We start from the raw sequence: 18,531 nt of genomic DNA, 5'->3' as shown, positions 1-18,531 counted from the left end.
ACCCTAACCTACCACAAAGATGTCCACTCCTTTCCCTCTTCTTTTCTATTTGATCTTGCTGCATTTTCTGATAAGTACGCCTCATTATAAGTATCCTATATGGAGAATGAACGGTAAAAACACCTTGCATGAAGAATTCTTGAAGTTTTGCCTGATCCCAAGCGGCCGATGTATGATCAATCAGCTCACTCACAAGCTGTGGCAGATGTGGACCTGCGCTGGGTACCGGCCTCCACATGCTGTCCGACGGAAGCCAGTCCATACTCTAAATAGAAGTGGTCGAACCTGTGCCTTTTCTCCTGATCAGACCGAGCTAAAGCACTTCCCTGCCATCTAGCACTGATCACCAAATCTTAGAGGGGGCAAAGCCAAGATTTGCCCCCAAAAAGTAACCCTGTGGAAAATATACCGCCTTTAAAATTCTGGCACTTAGAGATGCCGGTTCCTGGAGGATCCACTAGGCCTGTTTCGCCAACAAAGCAAGGTTGAACAGCTCTGTCTCGGAAACTCATTCCACCAAGGAACTTTGGCATGATCATATCATCCCATGCAACCTAGCATGTCTTCCTATTTCCCTCCTTACTTCCCCACCAGAAATTCCTTAATAGGCCGTTAATGTGTTTGCATAGGCCTCGGAGCAGTTTAAAGCATGACATTGAATAGGTGGGTATTGCTTGGGCCATGGATTTAATGAGCACTTCCTTGCCACCAGATGACAAGCATTGCTCCATCCATCCTAGTATCTTATTCCAAATCCTGTCCTTCAAGAATTTAACAGCACCATTAGTTGTGGAACCCACCTCAGATGGCATTCCTAAATACTTTTCACTTAGATATTCATTTTGCACATTGAGCACCAACTTAATTTCCTCTCGAATATCCTGTTGACACTTCTTAGCAAAGTGAATTGATGATTTTTGCACATTGATCTGCTGGCCCGAAGCATCACAGTAAAGTTGCAAGATATCCTTCACCACCGCCGCACTCTCCCTATTGGCTTTGAAAAACAGTAGGTTGTCATCCACGAAGAGAAGGTGGCTAAGCATCGGTGCTGTTGGCACCACTTTAATACCACTGAGCTCTGATGACTGTGATCGTAATTTTAAGAGGCACGAAAGGCCATCTGCGCATAATCAGCTGTACCCATAGTTGGTGAAATCCGAGTCTGAGCATAATTGCTTGGAGATAATTCCACTCAACCTGGTCATAAGCTTTCTTCATGTCTAACTTCAAAGCACAACACCTGAGATCCCGAGCTTTCTTTTGCTTCATGAAGTGTAAACACTCATAAGCAGTAATAATATTATCAGTGATAAGCCTGCCCGGCACAAATCCTGACTGTTCTTCAGATATAATCTCCGGCGGTACCACTTTGAGTCTATTGGCCACCACGTTTGATACAGATCTTGAAGATGACATTGCAAAGACTTATTGGTCTAAATTGACCAAGCTCCTCTGGACTAATAACCTTTGGAATTAGCACAATGAATGTGTCATTAATTATAGCCGAATCATCTTCACCACTAAGCACCCTTAGAACCACCGATGCGATTTCCTTGCCACAGAGGTCCCAATGTCGCTGGAAAAAATAAGCAGGAAAACCATTCGGGCCCGGAGCCTTAGTTGGAAACATCTAGAAGAGTGCTTCCTTTACCTCCTTTTCTGTAAACGGTGCCATCAAACCTTCATTCATCTCCGCTGAAACTTTAACAGACACCGAATCTAGAACAGCTTGCTTGTTTCGTGTATCTTCTAAAGTATAGAGATTTCTGAAAAAAAACCAGTAGTCATCTCGCCCATCTCCTTCTCATCAAATGTAAATTCACCGTTCGACTTTCTGAGGTTTTTGATCATATTCTTCCTCCTTTGGCTCGCTCGGAGATGAAAAAACTTTGTATTCCGATCCCCTTCCACCATCCATTGAATTCTTGAACGCTGACGCCACATAATTTCCTCCCTATGATGCAATTCATTTATTCTTTCAATGGTCTTCAACTCAGCCTGAGAAGGCCCCAATCTACTGGGGTCCGCCTGCATCCTCTCCAGATCCTTCTTCAAGGACTGTAACTCTCGTCTCACATGACAAAAGGTTTGTTGCTCTCAGCTGCCCAAGTGGTTCGCCACCCCCTTTAGCTTGAGCTGTAGCTCCTTTACTGTCACTGCTGCACAGTCTTATTGTCATGATTCGGCCAAGGATGAAGTGAAAGCCTCATGTGCTTCCCACATCACCTCATATCTAAAACGGTGACGCTTCTTCTGCATGTTGTCCGCCCTGCGCCAGGTCAACAAAATGGGTTCGTGATCGGACGCCACTGCAACAAGGTGATGTACCACGACACCAAGGAACCGCAGGTACCAATCACCTGACATAAGCGCACGATCTAGTCGAACTAGGCAATATGATCCACCACTGACCTTCTTTTCAAAAGTCCAGCACCGGCCACTAAAACCGATATCAGTTAGGCCACACACATCGACCATCTCTCGAAACGCCGCAATCTCGGCTGCACTTCTTTCTTGAACCCCAACATGTTCCGAGCGATGTAGAACTTCATTGAAATCACCAATACAAACCCAAGGCAAAGGAGATGATGATCTGATAAACTTGAGCATGTCCCAAGTCTTATGTCGCTCACTCAGTTGCGCCTCCCCGTAAACACATGTAAGTCTCCAAGGGTTAGTGCCCCCCTCTATAACAATAGCATCGATGTGATATTGTGAATACGGTAACAAAGACACACTGATATTATTATTCCAAAAAATTCCCAAACCACCACTACGGCCATTACTACTGACAGCAAAAGCATTATCATAGCCGAGTGTCTTTTTCAAGCTCTATACCGTGATTTGTGCACCTGAGTTTCAAGAACACACAAAACTGTAGGGGCGGCACTCTTCGTGAATTCCTGAAGCTCTTCGACTGTCGCGGCATTGCCAAGCCTGTGACAATTCCAGCTCAAGCAACTCATTATGACAACAGATCATCCACATTTAGATCGCCACACATCGCTCCTGCCTTTGAATTTTCTGCCGCCATAGCGTCGCAAGAACCCTAACGGGTGCACAGCGTCAAGGCCGAGCAGTTGAGCTAGTCAATCCCTTGATCGGCCTGAACGCGCAGCACCCACCAGGGTCGCACGAAGCCACTCGATTGAGGCCAAAAACCCTCAACGACAGGAATCGCCGCCAAGGTCGCCAGACCCTAGGTGTGCCCTAGGTCATCCGTACGGGAACACTCTTCACTTATCGAAATCGACATTTGCAGGCGTAGGATTGTGCATGTGAGCAAAGGTGAATCTCTCGTAACTAATAAAAAGACTAAAGAGAAGACATCGTTTTGGTGCGACAAAAAATTTCCCTCACCTGGTGCGAAAAAAAATTCCCCTCACCTTCCTATCCCTCACGTGCTATCCCCCGTGCGACAATAACTTCGCGGTCCGCCTGCGTGCGTGCGATCCCTCCGCCCGAAAAAAAAATGTGCCCGCCCGACGCCTCTCCTGCCCACGCCCCCCTTCCGGTGCCCTCGCCCTCGCCCTCGCCCTCGCCCCAAATCAACTGTACCCCTTAGCCATGGCCACCGTTTCCAGGGAAGATGCTGTTCCATCTTATCTGTGGAGATCAACAGGATCTAAGGTGGTGCCACCACCTTCCCTTTTGACTTCCCCATCAAATTGTCTCTATCGACTTCAAACCCATCCTAGATTTTGCCTCCCCCACTGCAGAGCCCTTCCCCAATCGACAACGGCAGTTCCTGGTGCTGCACATGACCATGGCATATTGGCGTAGGTGGTGATGCAGATGGCGTTGGGGGCCTGAATTCAATGGTGTTGACCCCGACCACCGTGGCATTCTCAATCCCCACGAACACCGAGAAGATCGTCAAGGCGGCCGCTGAGCATAGGGACGGGTGGACGAGCGGCGACGTTGGTGGTAATAAGGCAAGCATCAGCTTTGGCGACTCTGCCGCCATGGACATGCCCAGCCATGAAGGTAATAAGTCTGATTCCCTGGTTTTATATGCTGAAGAATAGGTGTATATACAATGTACCAGTAATTTTTTTTTTTTTTGAGATTGTTGCAGATACAACCTGACATGTTCAGTGCATACGCATTAGGGGAATGCATTTTAAAGGATGAGCTGGTGAGCTTGCTGCATATACATGCAGACATGGACATCAACTAGAAGGCACTACAGGTTTATTTATTTGGGATATTGAAGAATACAAGTGTTTTCTGTATTTTGTATTGCTCCATTTAAAAGAAACACAACAACCTTCTAATTTGCATTGCAGGTCTAGCTTCTAATGTGTGTATGCAATAGTTGCTTAGATGAAACATATGCAGTCGGATGCTCCATGTACGAGCCTTTTCCTATGACAATATTTGCGGCAGTTGCTAAGATGAAACATATATATGCAGTAGGCTTTATGTGTCTATTTATTAAGTGATTGTCATCCATTGTTATGAAAACTCTGTTTCATTATATGTTTCCTAGGACCAACTGTTTGTTAGGGTGATCAATTCCTGCTAGATGTAGTTATTTTATTGTTTCACTATAAAAAGTTGAAAGCTATCCCCAGGTGTAGTAATAGCTGAAGCAGACTCTTGAGCTATGAAAAACATTTATAAAGCAATTGATGCTGGAGTAGTATGGTTGTAAATAAATAATCCTAGTTCTTTCCTGAACAGATATTCATACTGTCTTGCTCATAAAAGTTGATCTTCAGAGTTCATACCAATATGTGGAAGTTGTAAAAAGAATGTTTTTAGTAATTGACATATCTTTGTATATGCAAATGCAAACCAACTTGGATGCCTTTCTCTGTTGATTCAGGAACATAGACTATGTCAGACAGGTGCTTCAAAACCAGGACTATCAGATTAAGGTATCCAACGATTTTCGATGGTGATTTTTATCTCCTTTAGTCTAATCCTTACATCTTTGGTCCTTGCTTCTTTAACTGTAAGTGCTCAAACTTTAGAAATTTGGTGGGTGGACGTTGTAATGTTGTAGTCTCTTATGGCGGAATGCACAACATGCTGATTAGGTGCACATGGTTATCTATTTACCTTGCTTTTAATCGAATTATCACTCAATTATAGCAATTTGATCAGGTGAGTGTAGTGCTTGGCACTGGTTGCCAACCTTGATGGCCTGGCCAATATGGGATAATTGATTGCAATATTCAGAAATTATTTTTTGCGGATATTCAGAAGATGCTTCTAATCATACGTTGTGGTGTACTTCAAAATGTGTTGACACCTGTAGTAAAATGTAGACAAATGTAGACAGTAAGACACTTACTGTGTTCCATATCAGTTAGAACTCTCACGGTTTACCAAGTCTATGTTAATTTTGTCATCATTTATTTATTCCGTGTCAGTAAATTGCTGACTAAAGCCAGTAATGTATAGGCAATGTGCGCAATGGCTGCATTGCAATGTTTCATTGTACCTTCTTATCTGCACATAGCGGAAATTATGATTCCTTTTTTATCTACATGGTTCAAAGCCTTTTGAAACAATTTTTTTTCAGATAGTCTGCTACTTTTCCCTTTTTATCATGTTTGGCTGACCCTTCTCCCATTAAAAGATGACGCGGGGTGAAAACAGGGCAAACTAAAAGGTGCCAATGGAGAAAACTGACTGAGGAACAAGAAGCACAAGGTGATTGATTTACATGTTCGCAACTTGCTTGATGCCTCATTTGTAGCAAGGAATGTTTCTTTTCGATGCATAGTGTAGATACTAAGTTCAGAAAATTCAGTCTCATGTGATGCTTAAATTTAGTCACCATATTGTCCACATGATTTGCTAGGGCTAATGAAATTGTTGTTTTTCCAATGTAGTGACCATCTGCTAACTCAGAGAGAAAGAGCACTGAAAATCTTGAAACTATTCCCACTAGAAAATGATTTGGAAGTGCCATCATATATGTTGAGTTAAGAAAACATCATATATGTACATGGCAGCTTTTGAAGATTTTTTTGTTACAATAAAATCTCAATCCATCGAACTTACTTACATGTATGAGTATCCTATTTTTTTTAGCCTTTGAGTATCTTGTTTATAGCATATTCTTACTGGAAACAATTTTTTTGGTATGTTGCATTGACATTTAATAACAATGAAGCCTCCCTGTTTTTGTTAGGAACAACAATCTTGATGCTTTGGCAATAGTGAATGTCCAGATTCAACGGAGGATGATCACTGTACCTGCTTAATTTTTGTAGTCACTCATATTTTGTTGAGTTTTAGTTCGTAGATGCGATGAGGAAGATAATTATGCTTACTGGTTCTCGTTCTTCATACCTATATATAGGCGTAGTTATATGCACAAGTTTTTTTATCTGAACCTGTTGCCTGATGTCGACACTGATTTATGAATGCATGCTTCCTATATGGTTGGATGGAGTAATTGTTGAAATTGGGATGATTTAATGATTTAACTTATCTTGGTTTCTATGATTCAGTAGAAATACTTTTTTGACGAAATCCCTTGGAACAAACCTTTACTTTAGATTTTAAGACTTGTTTTGTTGTTTTGACGAACCAACTTTTCAGGACACCGAATCTTAACGCTGTAGTGGACATAGTGTTGGCATATCAGCCTCCCTTGATCTCAATTAATGTTCCTGTTGCAACGTGCAGATCTAATTTTCTGTTAAACTTTAGAGGATATTTAGGGGACCTTAATATTCGAACCTGAAAATAATGTTATAATTAAAGTATCTGAGCTAAGCACTTCTCTTTCTTATTAATTATGTGTCCTACAAGGGATCTGTTGACAAATGTATTCTTTTAGTTAGTGGCATGTTAGTGCTTGAAAAATTACACTTGATTTGTGGCAACCTATTCAATCAAAATATTGCATTTCATTTTATGCTTCTTCTAAGACTAAAATTAAGTTAATCTATTTTACTGTCTCAAGACACTACTAAACTCCTCCAATAGGACGTTGGACCTGCGCGGGGCTGAAATGATCTGGACTGTATGCTCGCATGGCTTTGATATGGTTCCTATAGGAGTGTCAGGTGCATAATAGTGGAGATAGTTTTCAGCCCTCACCGTGCATTTTTTCTTGCAAGTGGTTGATATATGAACTAAACTTCAATAAATCATTTTTCCTGTTTCTTTGATATATGAACTAAACTTCAATAAATCATTTTTCCTGTTTCTTTAATATATGAACTAAACTTCAATAAATCTTTTTTCCTGTTTCTGTGTGGCAGGATGAGATGGAGACCTTCACCACCCTCAAGTGTCAACAAGATGAAGGACGCCTTGTACCATGATTTAATGGAGTTGGTCCCTTTGTTGCAGTGCTCGTGTTTACGACTTCTAATATATCTGCTGTATTCTACTGTTTGATGAGTACACATATATGTTATTATAGCTCACTAGCCCGCGCAACTGCGCGGAGGTTCCAGGAAGAGCTGCTAAACTATATATATTGCACATTTTTTAAACATTGGTTGTTTCCATGTATTTAAAGATGTGGGCTACTATCTGTGAAAGTTTTCATATATATTGCATATTTCTTAACGTTGGTTGCTTTCTTGACTGTGTTAATTACATGAACTTTGCATTTTGGATTAAATGTCACTTTAACGTCGGTATTTAATTTCACAGTATTGTTATTTTATCGTCCAATTCTTGTATTTTTAGTATAAAAATTTAGTTGTTCCGTAGCAACACACGGACACGCTGCCTGGTGAATGAAGAAAGGCAAACATTCAACTCGCAAATGAAATGAGCCAAGCCATACTCTTTTCTGGTGGGCTTCCGTTTCGGACACATGTTAGGTGGGCTGAATTAACAGCCCTATGTACGTGAATGGGCCCTAAATTTGGCCCACTCATAATGTAAGAATCATCTAGTAGGGCCTTTTTTGGGAAGAAAGCTGTCCGAATTTATTTCCCAGTTGGGCCATGCATGGTCAAAACGAGTTTTCAGACGTTTCCTATTTCAGATCAGATAATGATGTGTTGTCTTCTTTTTTATATCGTTCCTCGTTCCTAGTTTAAATCTCTGTGTGTGTTTGCATGATTATTTCGATTTTCATTAGTCGGCATCGGCAAAGCCAGCGTGCCGTACTTAATTATCGAGCCTGGAACTGTCCAGATGAACATGATATTCTATTTAGGCCCTTTTGGTTTTCATAAGGGCATGTTTGGTTTCAAATAAGTCACCTATTTATAAGTTAAAAAAGTAAAATAAGTGACTTATTTCGCCAAACACTACCAACTTATAAGTCACCCCTGCTTATAAGTTTTAAGTTGGTTCACCCCTGCTTAAAACTTATAAGTCACCCTTTTCTGCGTGGGGTCCACACCTTTTATGAGCTTATAAATCATTTACAACTAAACAGACATGACTTATAAGTCACTGGTTTTCAGTCACCTGACTTAATAAGTCACCTAACTTATGGAAACCAAACATGCCCTAAGTCAGATGACTTATTAAGTCAGGTGACTAAAAACCAGTGACTTATAAGTCATGCCTGTTTGGTTGTAGATGACTTATAAGCTCATGCCTGTTAAGCGAAAGGTGTGGGCCCCACGTGGAAAATGGCGGCTTATAAGTTTTAAGCAGGGGTGAACCAGCTTATTTCTTATAAGCAGGGGTGACTTATAAGTTGATGGTGTTTGGCAAAATCAGTCACTTATTTTATTTTTTAACTTATAAGTAGGTGACTTATTTAGAACTAAACGGGCCCTTAAGCAAAAGCAGAATACTATCTTGCCGTACTTAATTAAGATTCCTATAAATTATAAACATAAGTTCCAAATAATATGTTATGCACACAATTAAGCAAAGCAGGTATTGCTAAATAATATTTTTCTGTTTGGAAAGAATGTAGGTCCTGTTTGATCAGCTGGAGACATTTGGATGTCGCCATTGAACATCTGTGAATAAAAATACAGTAGGTTTATTTATCTAAAAAGTGCTTTTGACACTATACGACGCTGTGTTTGTTTTTTATGTTAAAAACTGACAGCTGGAGTGAGAGCCTCCGGGGTTTTTTTTTTTTGAGCACCAGCCTCCGGGTATTATGCTTAAGATGGATGGAAACTTTTTGTGCCCATGTGAGATTCGCTCCAACTGGGAGTTAAAGTCATGATCTGAAGAGTGCAGCTAGTATTTTTTATGTAAATTATATGAAAATGTAGCAACCAATTAACAAAAAACGAGATACTCTCTCCAACATTTTGACAAAATCATTCTCCACAACGTAACATTCTTTTGCTCTTCACTTGAAAATATGTGAAGAACAACATAGAAAACTGAAAGTTGCTTGCAAGCTAAGCAACCATATCACCATCACATTTGAAAATGTTGATCGGCATCTTTCGCATGTCAACCACACAGCTACAACATTCAACTTTCTGAGACGGTAACAACCTCACAAATGCGCGAAGTAGCCAAACCAAAACTCGATCCAAATGATGAAATCAATCAATCATATATTTATATAAACATCACCATCAAGATGGTGTCCAAACCTCTCCCAAAACATAAAACTAACTGAAGAAAATAAGAGCATTTTTAGCAGTCCCCCAATACAACTCCCCCAATAATATAGTACTGGGTAGCCTAATATCACTTTCTAAATTTATTGGAGGAGATGCTGCAGCATTACCCTAATATATCTCCCCCAATACCCATACGAAGGTGGGTCCCACAGGAGTGTAAGAGAAAATATGGCTGAAAAGTAATAGTTGGGATGGTCCCCATGGTATTGATGGAGTTATATCTCTCCCTTTGTTTGAGGGGAGATGAGGAAAATATTGGTAGCAACCAAAAAATGTGAGAGGTATTGAGAAACTGCTGGAGCAAGGAAAAAAATATAACTGTCCCAATATAATAGTTTTACGGGGATAGGGGAGGTATTGGGAATGCTCTAAAAATTGCAGCCATCTATTCTCACACCCAATAAATTGCAAACGTAGCCCAACCAAAACTTGATCCAAACAGCAAAGTCAAACACATAACATCACTATCTACATGGTGGCCAAAGCTCTCCCAAAACTTGAATGAAACCAATTGAAAAAAAAAATCACAGGCCACCTATTTGCACCAATAAATCAAATTGATCCATGTAGCAAAATCAAACCTGAAATACAAGACCCATCCTGATCTAGATGTTCAAAATTTCTGCCCAAAATTCCAAACCGACAAAAAAATAATAAAGAATTATTGGTATCCCTCGTATTCACAATGGCAAAAAAAACAAAAAACAAAAAAAAAGTCCATGAGCGCGTTTTTCTCTTCTCCCTTTCGTGCCGCCGGCCGGGTCTACTCTCAGCCCGTCTTGTAGCTGCGGCCTTGGCCCCTCAAAATCCTCCAACCAATCCCACCAGCTGCTCATCTCGAATCCACCCCGAAATCTCCCACCACCCGCACCGTCCACCCAATTCGTGCGCGATCAGCCGCTGACCGGCGCTCAGGGATCGGGAAAAGGAGGCTCTTTGGTGGTTCTTGCGGCGATTCGCTCAGATTTGGTGAGGATTCGGGTTCTTGCGGGGTCAAAGTGGGTTCTTCGGGCGAATTCCTTCGCGGGATCGGTGGAAAGGTGGGATCTTGGCACTGATTTGGCGGGTTTCGCGCTGCAGGATTTAGGGTTTAGGACGCGGTGGTGGTGATCGGTTTGTGCCGCCGGGAGAGATGTCGGCGGCTGTGGCGTGCGCGGAGAGGGCGACTAACGACATGCTGATCGGCCCGGACTGGGCGGTCAACATCGAGCTCTGCGACATCATCAACATGGATCCCGGGTCTGACCAAAGTTTCCCTCCCTATCTACTTTCTGTGTATGATTTGTTTTTTCTTTGATGATATGTCTGGATCGGTATTGCTGCCGAACAGTGTAAATATGCGCTACTGATTTGCTACAGTATTTATCCTGGGAGATCGAACAGGGTTTTGATGGCATTATTTAACCCATTGATTTGTTCACAGTGATTTACTTGTGATTTCCTTTTATTACCCGTTGCAAGTGCAATGTCTCAAACTTGCATTGTTTTAGAACAGTTACGTAAATTCAGTTATCCTGCGGGGATACGGTACTGCTTGATTGGTTCTATGGTCCTTTGAATCTGCTCCACTTGCTGCGGTGTTTTCATTACTGATTGCTGCAAATGAATGTGTTTTCCTGTTTTGATTTCTCTGTACTTCTCTTTGCACTTGATTAGGAATTTGGAATCTTAGGTTTCTGGTTGTTAGAATGGAGGGTGAGATCTTTATTTAATGATGAATAGTTTGTTGTTGGTTAGTTGAGTCATGGTCTTGTTGAGGGTCACCAAATTTTTGTGGCATTTGTTGTTGAGGTGCTGGTTTGGCGTGGCGTCATGTTTAGTCATGAAAATGTGAACAGTGAGGGCTTTTGAAATTACACCAAAAAGGAATTTATTATTTTTGGTCACTTTTAATCCTGTCTAGAGTGCGCTTAAGCTTCTGTCGTCTTTGTGGGTTCCTTGAATTACCTATGCTCCAAAGTTGATTAACATGTCCCTCTGAGGAGTGTTTTTTTGGCAAATTATGGACTTTCTATATTACAATATTGAGGTATGGAATGTAACTATAATATGCTTTGCTCTGTACTATTTGTTTGTGTCTTTTCATGGTTGGGTGATGCTTATCACAAAGTTTGTTTGTTGTGCTGGATTGTTGAATGTGGAGTTTCCAAAGTTACTAATAGGAAGTTTGCTTTTTCTTATCTCACTTACCATTGACCATTTGTCATTTTATATGCTTCATAACATGCTGATAGAAGCTTTTTGAAATGCAGACAAGCAAAGGATACACTCAAGCTCCTAAAGAAACGTCTTGGAAGCAAGAATTCAAAAGTGCAAATTCTAACACTTTATGTGAGTTCTACTAGACTTATCCTTTACTTTTAAAAAAACAGAATTTTGACATATTGTGAATTCACTTAGCAATGTTTGGGTCGTACAAGATTAGCAATATTCATTTGCTAACATCATGACGAAAAGCTTTTAGAGTCTAGTTTTTTCCACTACGGACGAGCCGAATTTCATTACTTGAAAGCAACGAAATCACAATAGTTTGTACCAAAATCAGACACCTGCATCTGACAACCACATAACCACATTGAAAAGAGCACGCAGGGCTCTTTCAATTGGCTCAACAGGCTCTACGACAACAACCATCAACGTTTAGAGTCTAGTTTCCACATTATGACTTGTTTCATAAACACAGAGTTTAGTCATTTAGGTTTTACATTAGCACCTCCATTATTTAGTTTTGGAAAATTATGATCATAACACATAGCTTTTGCTGATGTTCATGCTTCTGTCCTTTGAACTGATGTGATGTTTCTGACTTGTTCCCTTATGGCAGGTGCTAGAGACTCTAAGCAAAAATTGTGGGGATATTGTTCATCAACAGATTGTTGAGCGCGACATATTGAGTGAAATGGTTAAGATAGTAAAAAAAAGGGTGATGACAATACCTGTTTGATGCACTGTTTTTTCTGCATTCATGTGCTTCTATGTTTGATATTTGTTTCAACTTTTCAGCCAGACTTAAACGTCCGAGAGAAGATATTGAGTTTGATTGACACATGGCAAGTGGCTTTTGGAGGTCCATCCGGAAAATATCGACAGTATCATGCGGCTTACCAAGAACTCAGGGTACTATCGGCTTTTGTTACCGAACTCTTTCGTTGCCCTGTTCTTATTTATATATTTGTGATCATGGAATCTGAATTTTCTAGTTACACTGTTTCCCATTTTCAAGTTTCTTTGATTCCATCTTTTGAGTTTTGGACTGCATACTTGTATTAGTTCGCCGAATTTTGATTAGTACATTATCATAATGTTTGCAGGCTGCTGGTGTTGATTTTCCACCTCGTGAGGAAAATTCAGTCCCGTTGTTTACACCACCTCAAACTCAACCGTTAAGACATCCACATCTGTATCCACCTCCAGGTCAAAGCTATGAAGATGCTGCCATACAAGCTTCTCTTCAATCTGCTCCTCCTGCACCTGCCCTCAGGTAGTCTTTTATGTGCTTACCAATGTGATCTGAGCTCTGGCCTTTGTGATTTAGTTTCTTTTGCATTGAGGAGTTATCATTTATGTTTAATGTCCATGCGTTGAAAGGAGTACCACTAGTATCATCATCTTATGTTGATATTTCATATTTATGCTTTTATGTAGGTTGTACCTTGTCTTGTTATTTTCTCCTTGTTGCAGCCCATGCTTAATAATTTATAAAAATTCTATTCTGAATGATTGCTCACATTTTTTTCATGCTTCCTGTAAATACAAGATTTTTAGATAACACAAAAATATGGTCGAATTGTTGAAATAAGCATGTCTGAGGTCTGCAAAATATACAGTCCCATAAAACAGCAAACACATGGTGTCCACAAAATATGCCTCAGCACACAACAATTTTGCAGGACTAAATGTTTTAAAAATAAAGCCTATTGATGATCACTTCTAGGTAGCTGGGATGATGATGATGAAATCATGTATTAGTTTCATCTCAGTTGTTGCTGCTACCCCCTTGTTGGTTTTAATCAACTTCAAACCATACTAGCAAGTAGCAATGTGGCAGTACCTTGATTATGATTATATCTGCTGTGCCCCCATTGTGCAGACCACATGCTCATGAAACTAGGTCCAATCTATTCTTAAAAGGTTCTTATTGCATTGGCAGTTCTTTGACCAAACATTTATGAAACGATGTTTTTACTGTCAATACAGAAAGAACGTGTTCTTTATTTCCTTTCTGAAACTTCTTAGTTACATAGTTTACGAGTCAAGTTTCCATTGTCATGCCAAACAACTCAAATTCTGGGAAGTTTGTCGCTGTTCATATTTTTTGTTTCACAAAATCTTTGCAGCGCAATTTTAGTTTTATTTATTTTCTGTGTCCATTATTTTTTTACAGTCTGAGCGAGATTCAAAGTGCTCGAGGGATTGTGGATGTGTTAGATGAAATGTTAAATGCTCTGGACCACCGGCATCCTGAGGTGACGTTCTTATAAAGCACTAAGTTCTAGAATGTTTCAGTACAATCCTTGGATCACTTCTATAGTTTTATTTTGTCATTCAGTACAAGTTATTTTGTAGTGATGTTAACTCTACTATACCCATTTTTTTTTGTTCAATTAAAGAACTTTTTGGCATAAACCATTTGATCTGTCAATGATCTTTGTGCTATGCTATGTAAAATTATAGTTGCATCTATTATATTGTCATGTTGATAGCTGGTATTACCCCAATTATTTCTTAGGTAGGATTATCAATGTTGTTGTGCAAGTATTAATCAAGTTTACATTGGATTGCTTTTTATTTTAAGTATTTTTACCCATTTCCTGATTTATATATATGTGTTTTGAGTGAAGTATATTATTCCATTGTGAGTTTATCATATTTGTTCAAACAGAAATGTCGTGTAAGTAACTCGGTGGTGTGATAGCTTACTTTTCCATTGGGCTCCTAATGAACCATGTTTTCCATAAGGACTCAGGGTGCAGGAATTCGATTGAGATTTCAGCCCTGTAATCTTTTCTAGAAGTTGGTCTCATTTTGCATAAATCTATCTTTGTCAAAATGCTTTTGGTCTGAGAATTTCAATAGAGCAAGTGCATTTAAACAACTGCTCGTCTAATTTTTTTATTTGTTTAGGCAAAGTAGTCTTGTCTCATTCTTTCTTTATCTTTTATCATGCTCTTCGGTGTGGATTGATCTGATTGGGCTTCATACTGTAGGGTGTAAGGGAGGAGGTCATTGTTGACCTTGTTGGCCAATGCCGATCATATCAATCTCGTGTCATGGATCTTGTTAACAGTACTGGGTATGATTTTATTTTGTTGTTTCTTTTTCCTTGTATTTTACACCAATGTTGTAACAGAACATCCTGTATTCTCTCTGCAGCGACGAGAGCCTTTTATTTCAGGCTCTAGGACTAAATGATGAGTTACAGCGTGTTGTTCAGCGTCATGATGACATAGCAAAGGGGATCCCTCCTGGTACTGGAGCACCTGTACCTTCTTCTGGAAATGTCAACCAAGGGATTGCCCCACCTAGGTCCACTGCGGTTTCATTTTCCCCACTTCTAAATGTACACGAGGACGATGAACCGGAAGACGAGTTCTCTGTGCTTTCCCGCAGGTAAGTTATTTAATTTTTTATGTAATATAAGTTATTTTAATACATGCTACTGTTATTTCAAGTTTGGGGGATTGTTGTATATAAAAGTAAAACAAACTATGGAAAACAAGTTTTTCTTTGGTTCATTTTGTGTTACTAAAGCCTGTAGAAAGAAACCTACAGGGTCTTTTATTCATTGACTGATGTACAGTATATATATGCTTGTAGGTCTGCAAGGGATGGCGCAGTAGCACAGAATAATCTGCCTTCTGCTCCAAGAAATGAAAGGCCGTACCCAAGCCCACTTCTCCCTCCACCACCAGCATCTAAGAGGCCTGTTTACACTGAGGCAAGCAGTATTGACTATCTTAGTGGTGACTCATACAAGTCAGAAAAGGTTTCAGATGATTTCATCAACCCAACTGCTCCAGCTAACATATCTACATCATCCGATTCAAAGCCAGAAGCGTATCCACCACCAAGTTATGGTAGCAGGCCAGATAGTGTGTCTGACGACTTTATAAACCCAACTGCACCTAGCTTCTCTGCGCCTTCTCGTCCTACAAATGAGGAGCCAACCCATTTGTCTGTGAAGCGGCAGGAGAGTCTACCTGACAATGACTTCATTAACCCAACTGCTCTTCCTGGTTTTTCATCGTCTTCGGCTACTAAGGAGTCTAGTGAAGATCTTCCAAAGGCTCCATGGGAAGCGCAGGCTGCTGCAGGTTCCCTGCCGCCACCTCCGGCGAGATATGGCCAGAGACAGCAGTACTTTGAGCAAAACGTGTATTCTGGTGGGAACAACGGAGGCGGCTACGATGGACTTTTGACACAGACTGAAAGCCTCTCCCTGAACCCACGGAACAGTGAGAATGACAAGAGTGCATCACGGCCGACAGCATCCCGCCAGGCTAAACCCGAGGACTCCCTTTTCAAGGACCTGGTCGACTTTGCAAAGACGAAGCCTTCATCTCCGTCGAAACCAGCCAACAGCCGCAGGACCCGCTAAAATGAGTCGTGCGATACCTGTACATCGAGTCGTCCAGCTATTCGTTTCACAGGTTAGCAGCGGCTTTAGATTATACCCCGTGAAATAAGGGCGTTTGAAGACTGGTTTTCATTGCATTGCATGAGAAATTATTTTGGTTGCATTTAGAATCACAGCTGAAGGGCGGGTCTGGTGCAAGCGGTAGAGTCTTACCGCCTGTGACCGGAAGGTCCCGGGTTCGAGTCGCGGTCTCCTCGCATTGCACAGGCGAGGGTAAGGCTTGCCACTAACACCCTTCCCTTGACCCCGCACAGAGCGGGAGCTCTCTGCACTGGGTACGCCCTTTAGAATCATAGCTGTCAGATACAGTACTTGGTCATAATCCTGGGTGTGTCATGTCTAGTTAGTTGCTCTTAAATCTCTGTGTTGTCGGCTTTACTTCCATTTTTTATTACTTAGCTGTGTATATATATGTTACCCGATTGGACAGCAATATTCATAGTTGAGTTTGCAACTTGAGGACGACCTGGCTGCCAATTTTCTGTGTGATAATAAATTAGCTGCACATGATCAATTGTACGCTTGTTTTTCGTACTCAGCCGAGCAGCAAAGGTTTGTGTAGAGTTCCATGCTCTCTGCAGTCAAGTTTCCAATAGGTTGAACAACTGCATTGCATTACAATTCTGTGGCTAGTATTTGTTTCTGTTTGCAGCAAAGCAGGAAACTTGTATGTAATTCCATGGTCTCTGCAGATAGAATTATCTATGCATTACAAATTTACAATCGCCTGGTGGCTTGAATACCATTTGAGGGACGTCTCTGTTCTACATGACTTCACGGATGATACTGACGGATCTGCTGGACAATAAGAGTATTTGAACACTTGTTTCTGTTGCATTCCGAATTATTTCTGTTGCCTTTCTACTGTTGTTAGAATCAAAGAGGTCAGAGAAAATACTTGGTCATGAACTCGTGATCCTGGCCATGTCATGTACTGATGCGTGGTTAAGACTTAAGAGTAACTCCAAGAAGAGCATCTGTAAAAGTTGATTTCAAAAACTTGGTTTCGAAGGCTTGTAAATAGTTTGCCTCTACTATCCATTCTCTATTTTTTTTTTAAAACAAATCTGCCGCCGAGAGATTTACCACAAGCAAGCACTGCATATATAGCAACAAAGCCTGCTCCCTGTCGTTGTGTGCAGCCGTGCACTAGAAGGAAAAGAACCTTGTCTCATTTTCTACCACAGCTCCATCTCTTTCAGACCCGCAATTAGCATCAGCTGCCAGCAAATGGACACCAAAGGACCCATCCTCCTCCCTTCTGTGTTGTTCATCCCCATGTCGAAATGCTTTAGAGAGGCTGCAGGAATTGCTCCTGCTCATGAACATGTGTGATGTTAGCTTTACTTCCATTTTGTTCTCGATCAGCTCTACATCGCCCTGTTCGCTTGTTGGTTTCAGCCAGCCCAAACCAGCCAGCCAATAATGTTTTCCTCTCACAATAAACCAGCACCAGCCAGTCCAAACCAGCCCAGAAACTAACCAGCGAACAGGCTATGTGCCACTCAATTCGGACAGCAAAGCAATATTCGTAGTGCCATGTAGTATAGTGCAGTTTGGAAATTGAGAACTCTTGGTTCCTCTGTAATTGTCTTCTCTGCAGGGATTTTTTTTTTTGGTAGTAGTGCAGTTTGGAAATTGAGAACTCTTGGGTCCTCTGTAATTGTCTTCTCTGCAGGGTTTTTTTTTTTTTTTGAGACGTCGGCCCTGTTCGGCTGGAGGAATTCCGGATGAAATTGGATGAAAAACACTGTTCCAGATGAAATGTTGTGAGAGAAAAACACATTTCCGGATGAAAAACATTGTCTTCTCTGCAGTTAAGTGGGCCTGATTGAATTAGGCTTTTCACCTATCGGTGACTTAAATCCATGGAAGCAGCTGTAGGGGAGAGACCGCTTCTAAATGCCCATTTTCATCAGCGTGGAAAAAGCGAGTTAGCTATCTGCCTTTGGTCATTTGGCAAGCAGTTTCCCTTGGCAGCAAGTGTGGAATTCCATGCCCTGTGCAGACGAATCCCTTCTCTGCAGAACAGTGAGCTCGTGTGGAATTCCTTGCCCTCGCAGAAGAAATACCCGCCGTTCCGTCGTGCAACACTGGTGGCCTGGTGCAGTCGTACCATAACTTAAACTGGTGGCCCGCAGGAGGGACACGCGGCGCGGTGCATGTGGATTGTGGAGGGCAGAGAGGGGATCGGGGGGTCTGTTTAGATCCCACTCAAAATCCAAAAATTTTCAAGATTTTTCGTCACATCAAATCTTACGGCATATGTATGGAACATTAAATGTAGGTAAAAAGAATAACTAATTGCATAGTTTGTCCGTAATTGACGAGACGAATCTTTTAAGCCTAAATAGTCTA

At 41.1% G+C, this 18,531-nt stretch overlaps 1 protein-coding gene and 1 long non-coding RNA gene across 6 annotated transcripts; both read left to right on the top strand.

Annotated features, from left to right (window-relative positions):
- Nucleotides 1-3,488: 3,488 nt before the first annotated feature.
- LOC136490221 (uncharacterized) lies at nt 3,489-7,489 on the top strand. 5 transcript variants are annotated; one of them, XR_010767553.1, is made up of 6 exons: nt 3,489-3,633; nt 3,723-3,990; nt 4,082-4,195; nt 4,835-4,886; nt 5,594-5,667; nt 7,233-7,489. It is a non-coding gene; the product is annotated as an uncharacterized lncRNA (long non-coding RNA). The 5 variants fall into 5 exon arrangements; XR_010767552.1 differs by having other exon boundaries at nt 6,152-7,489; XR_010767550.1 differs by adding an exon at nt 6,152-7,034 and having other exon boundaries at nt 4,082-5,667.
- Nucleotides 7,490-10,286: 2,797 nt separating this feature from the next.
- On the top strand, nt 10,287-16,687 carry LOC136490219 (TOM1-like protein 3). Its single transcript, XM_066486708.1, has 10 exons — nt 10,287-10,505; nt 10,617-10,775; nt 11,789-11,867; nt 12,361-12,459; nt 12,540-12,653; nt 12,848-13,017; nt 13,921-14,002; nt 14,744-14,829; nt 14,910-15,146; nt 15,354-16,687. Exons 2-10 carry the CDS (start codon nt 10,669-10,671, stop codon nt 16,132-16,134), a joined length of 1,755 nt encoding a protein of 584 aa, XP_066342805.1. The 5' UTR covers nt 10,287-10,505; nt 10,617-10,668; the 3' UTR covers nt 16,135-16,687.
- Nucleotides 16,688-18,531: the final 1,844 nt, after the last annotated feature.

The sequence above is a fragment of the Miscanthus floridulus genome, chromosome 10 (assembly GCF_019320115.1).
Source record: "Miscanthus floridulus cultivar M001 chromosome 10, ASM1932011v1, whole genome shotgun sequence".
NCBI classification, from domain to species: Eukaryota; Viridiplantae; Streptophyta; class Magnoliopsida; order Poales; family Poaceae; genus Miscanthus; species Miscanthus floridulus.
This window is presented reverse-complemented; position numbering and strand designations above follow the sequence as displayed.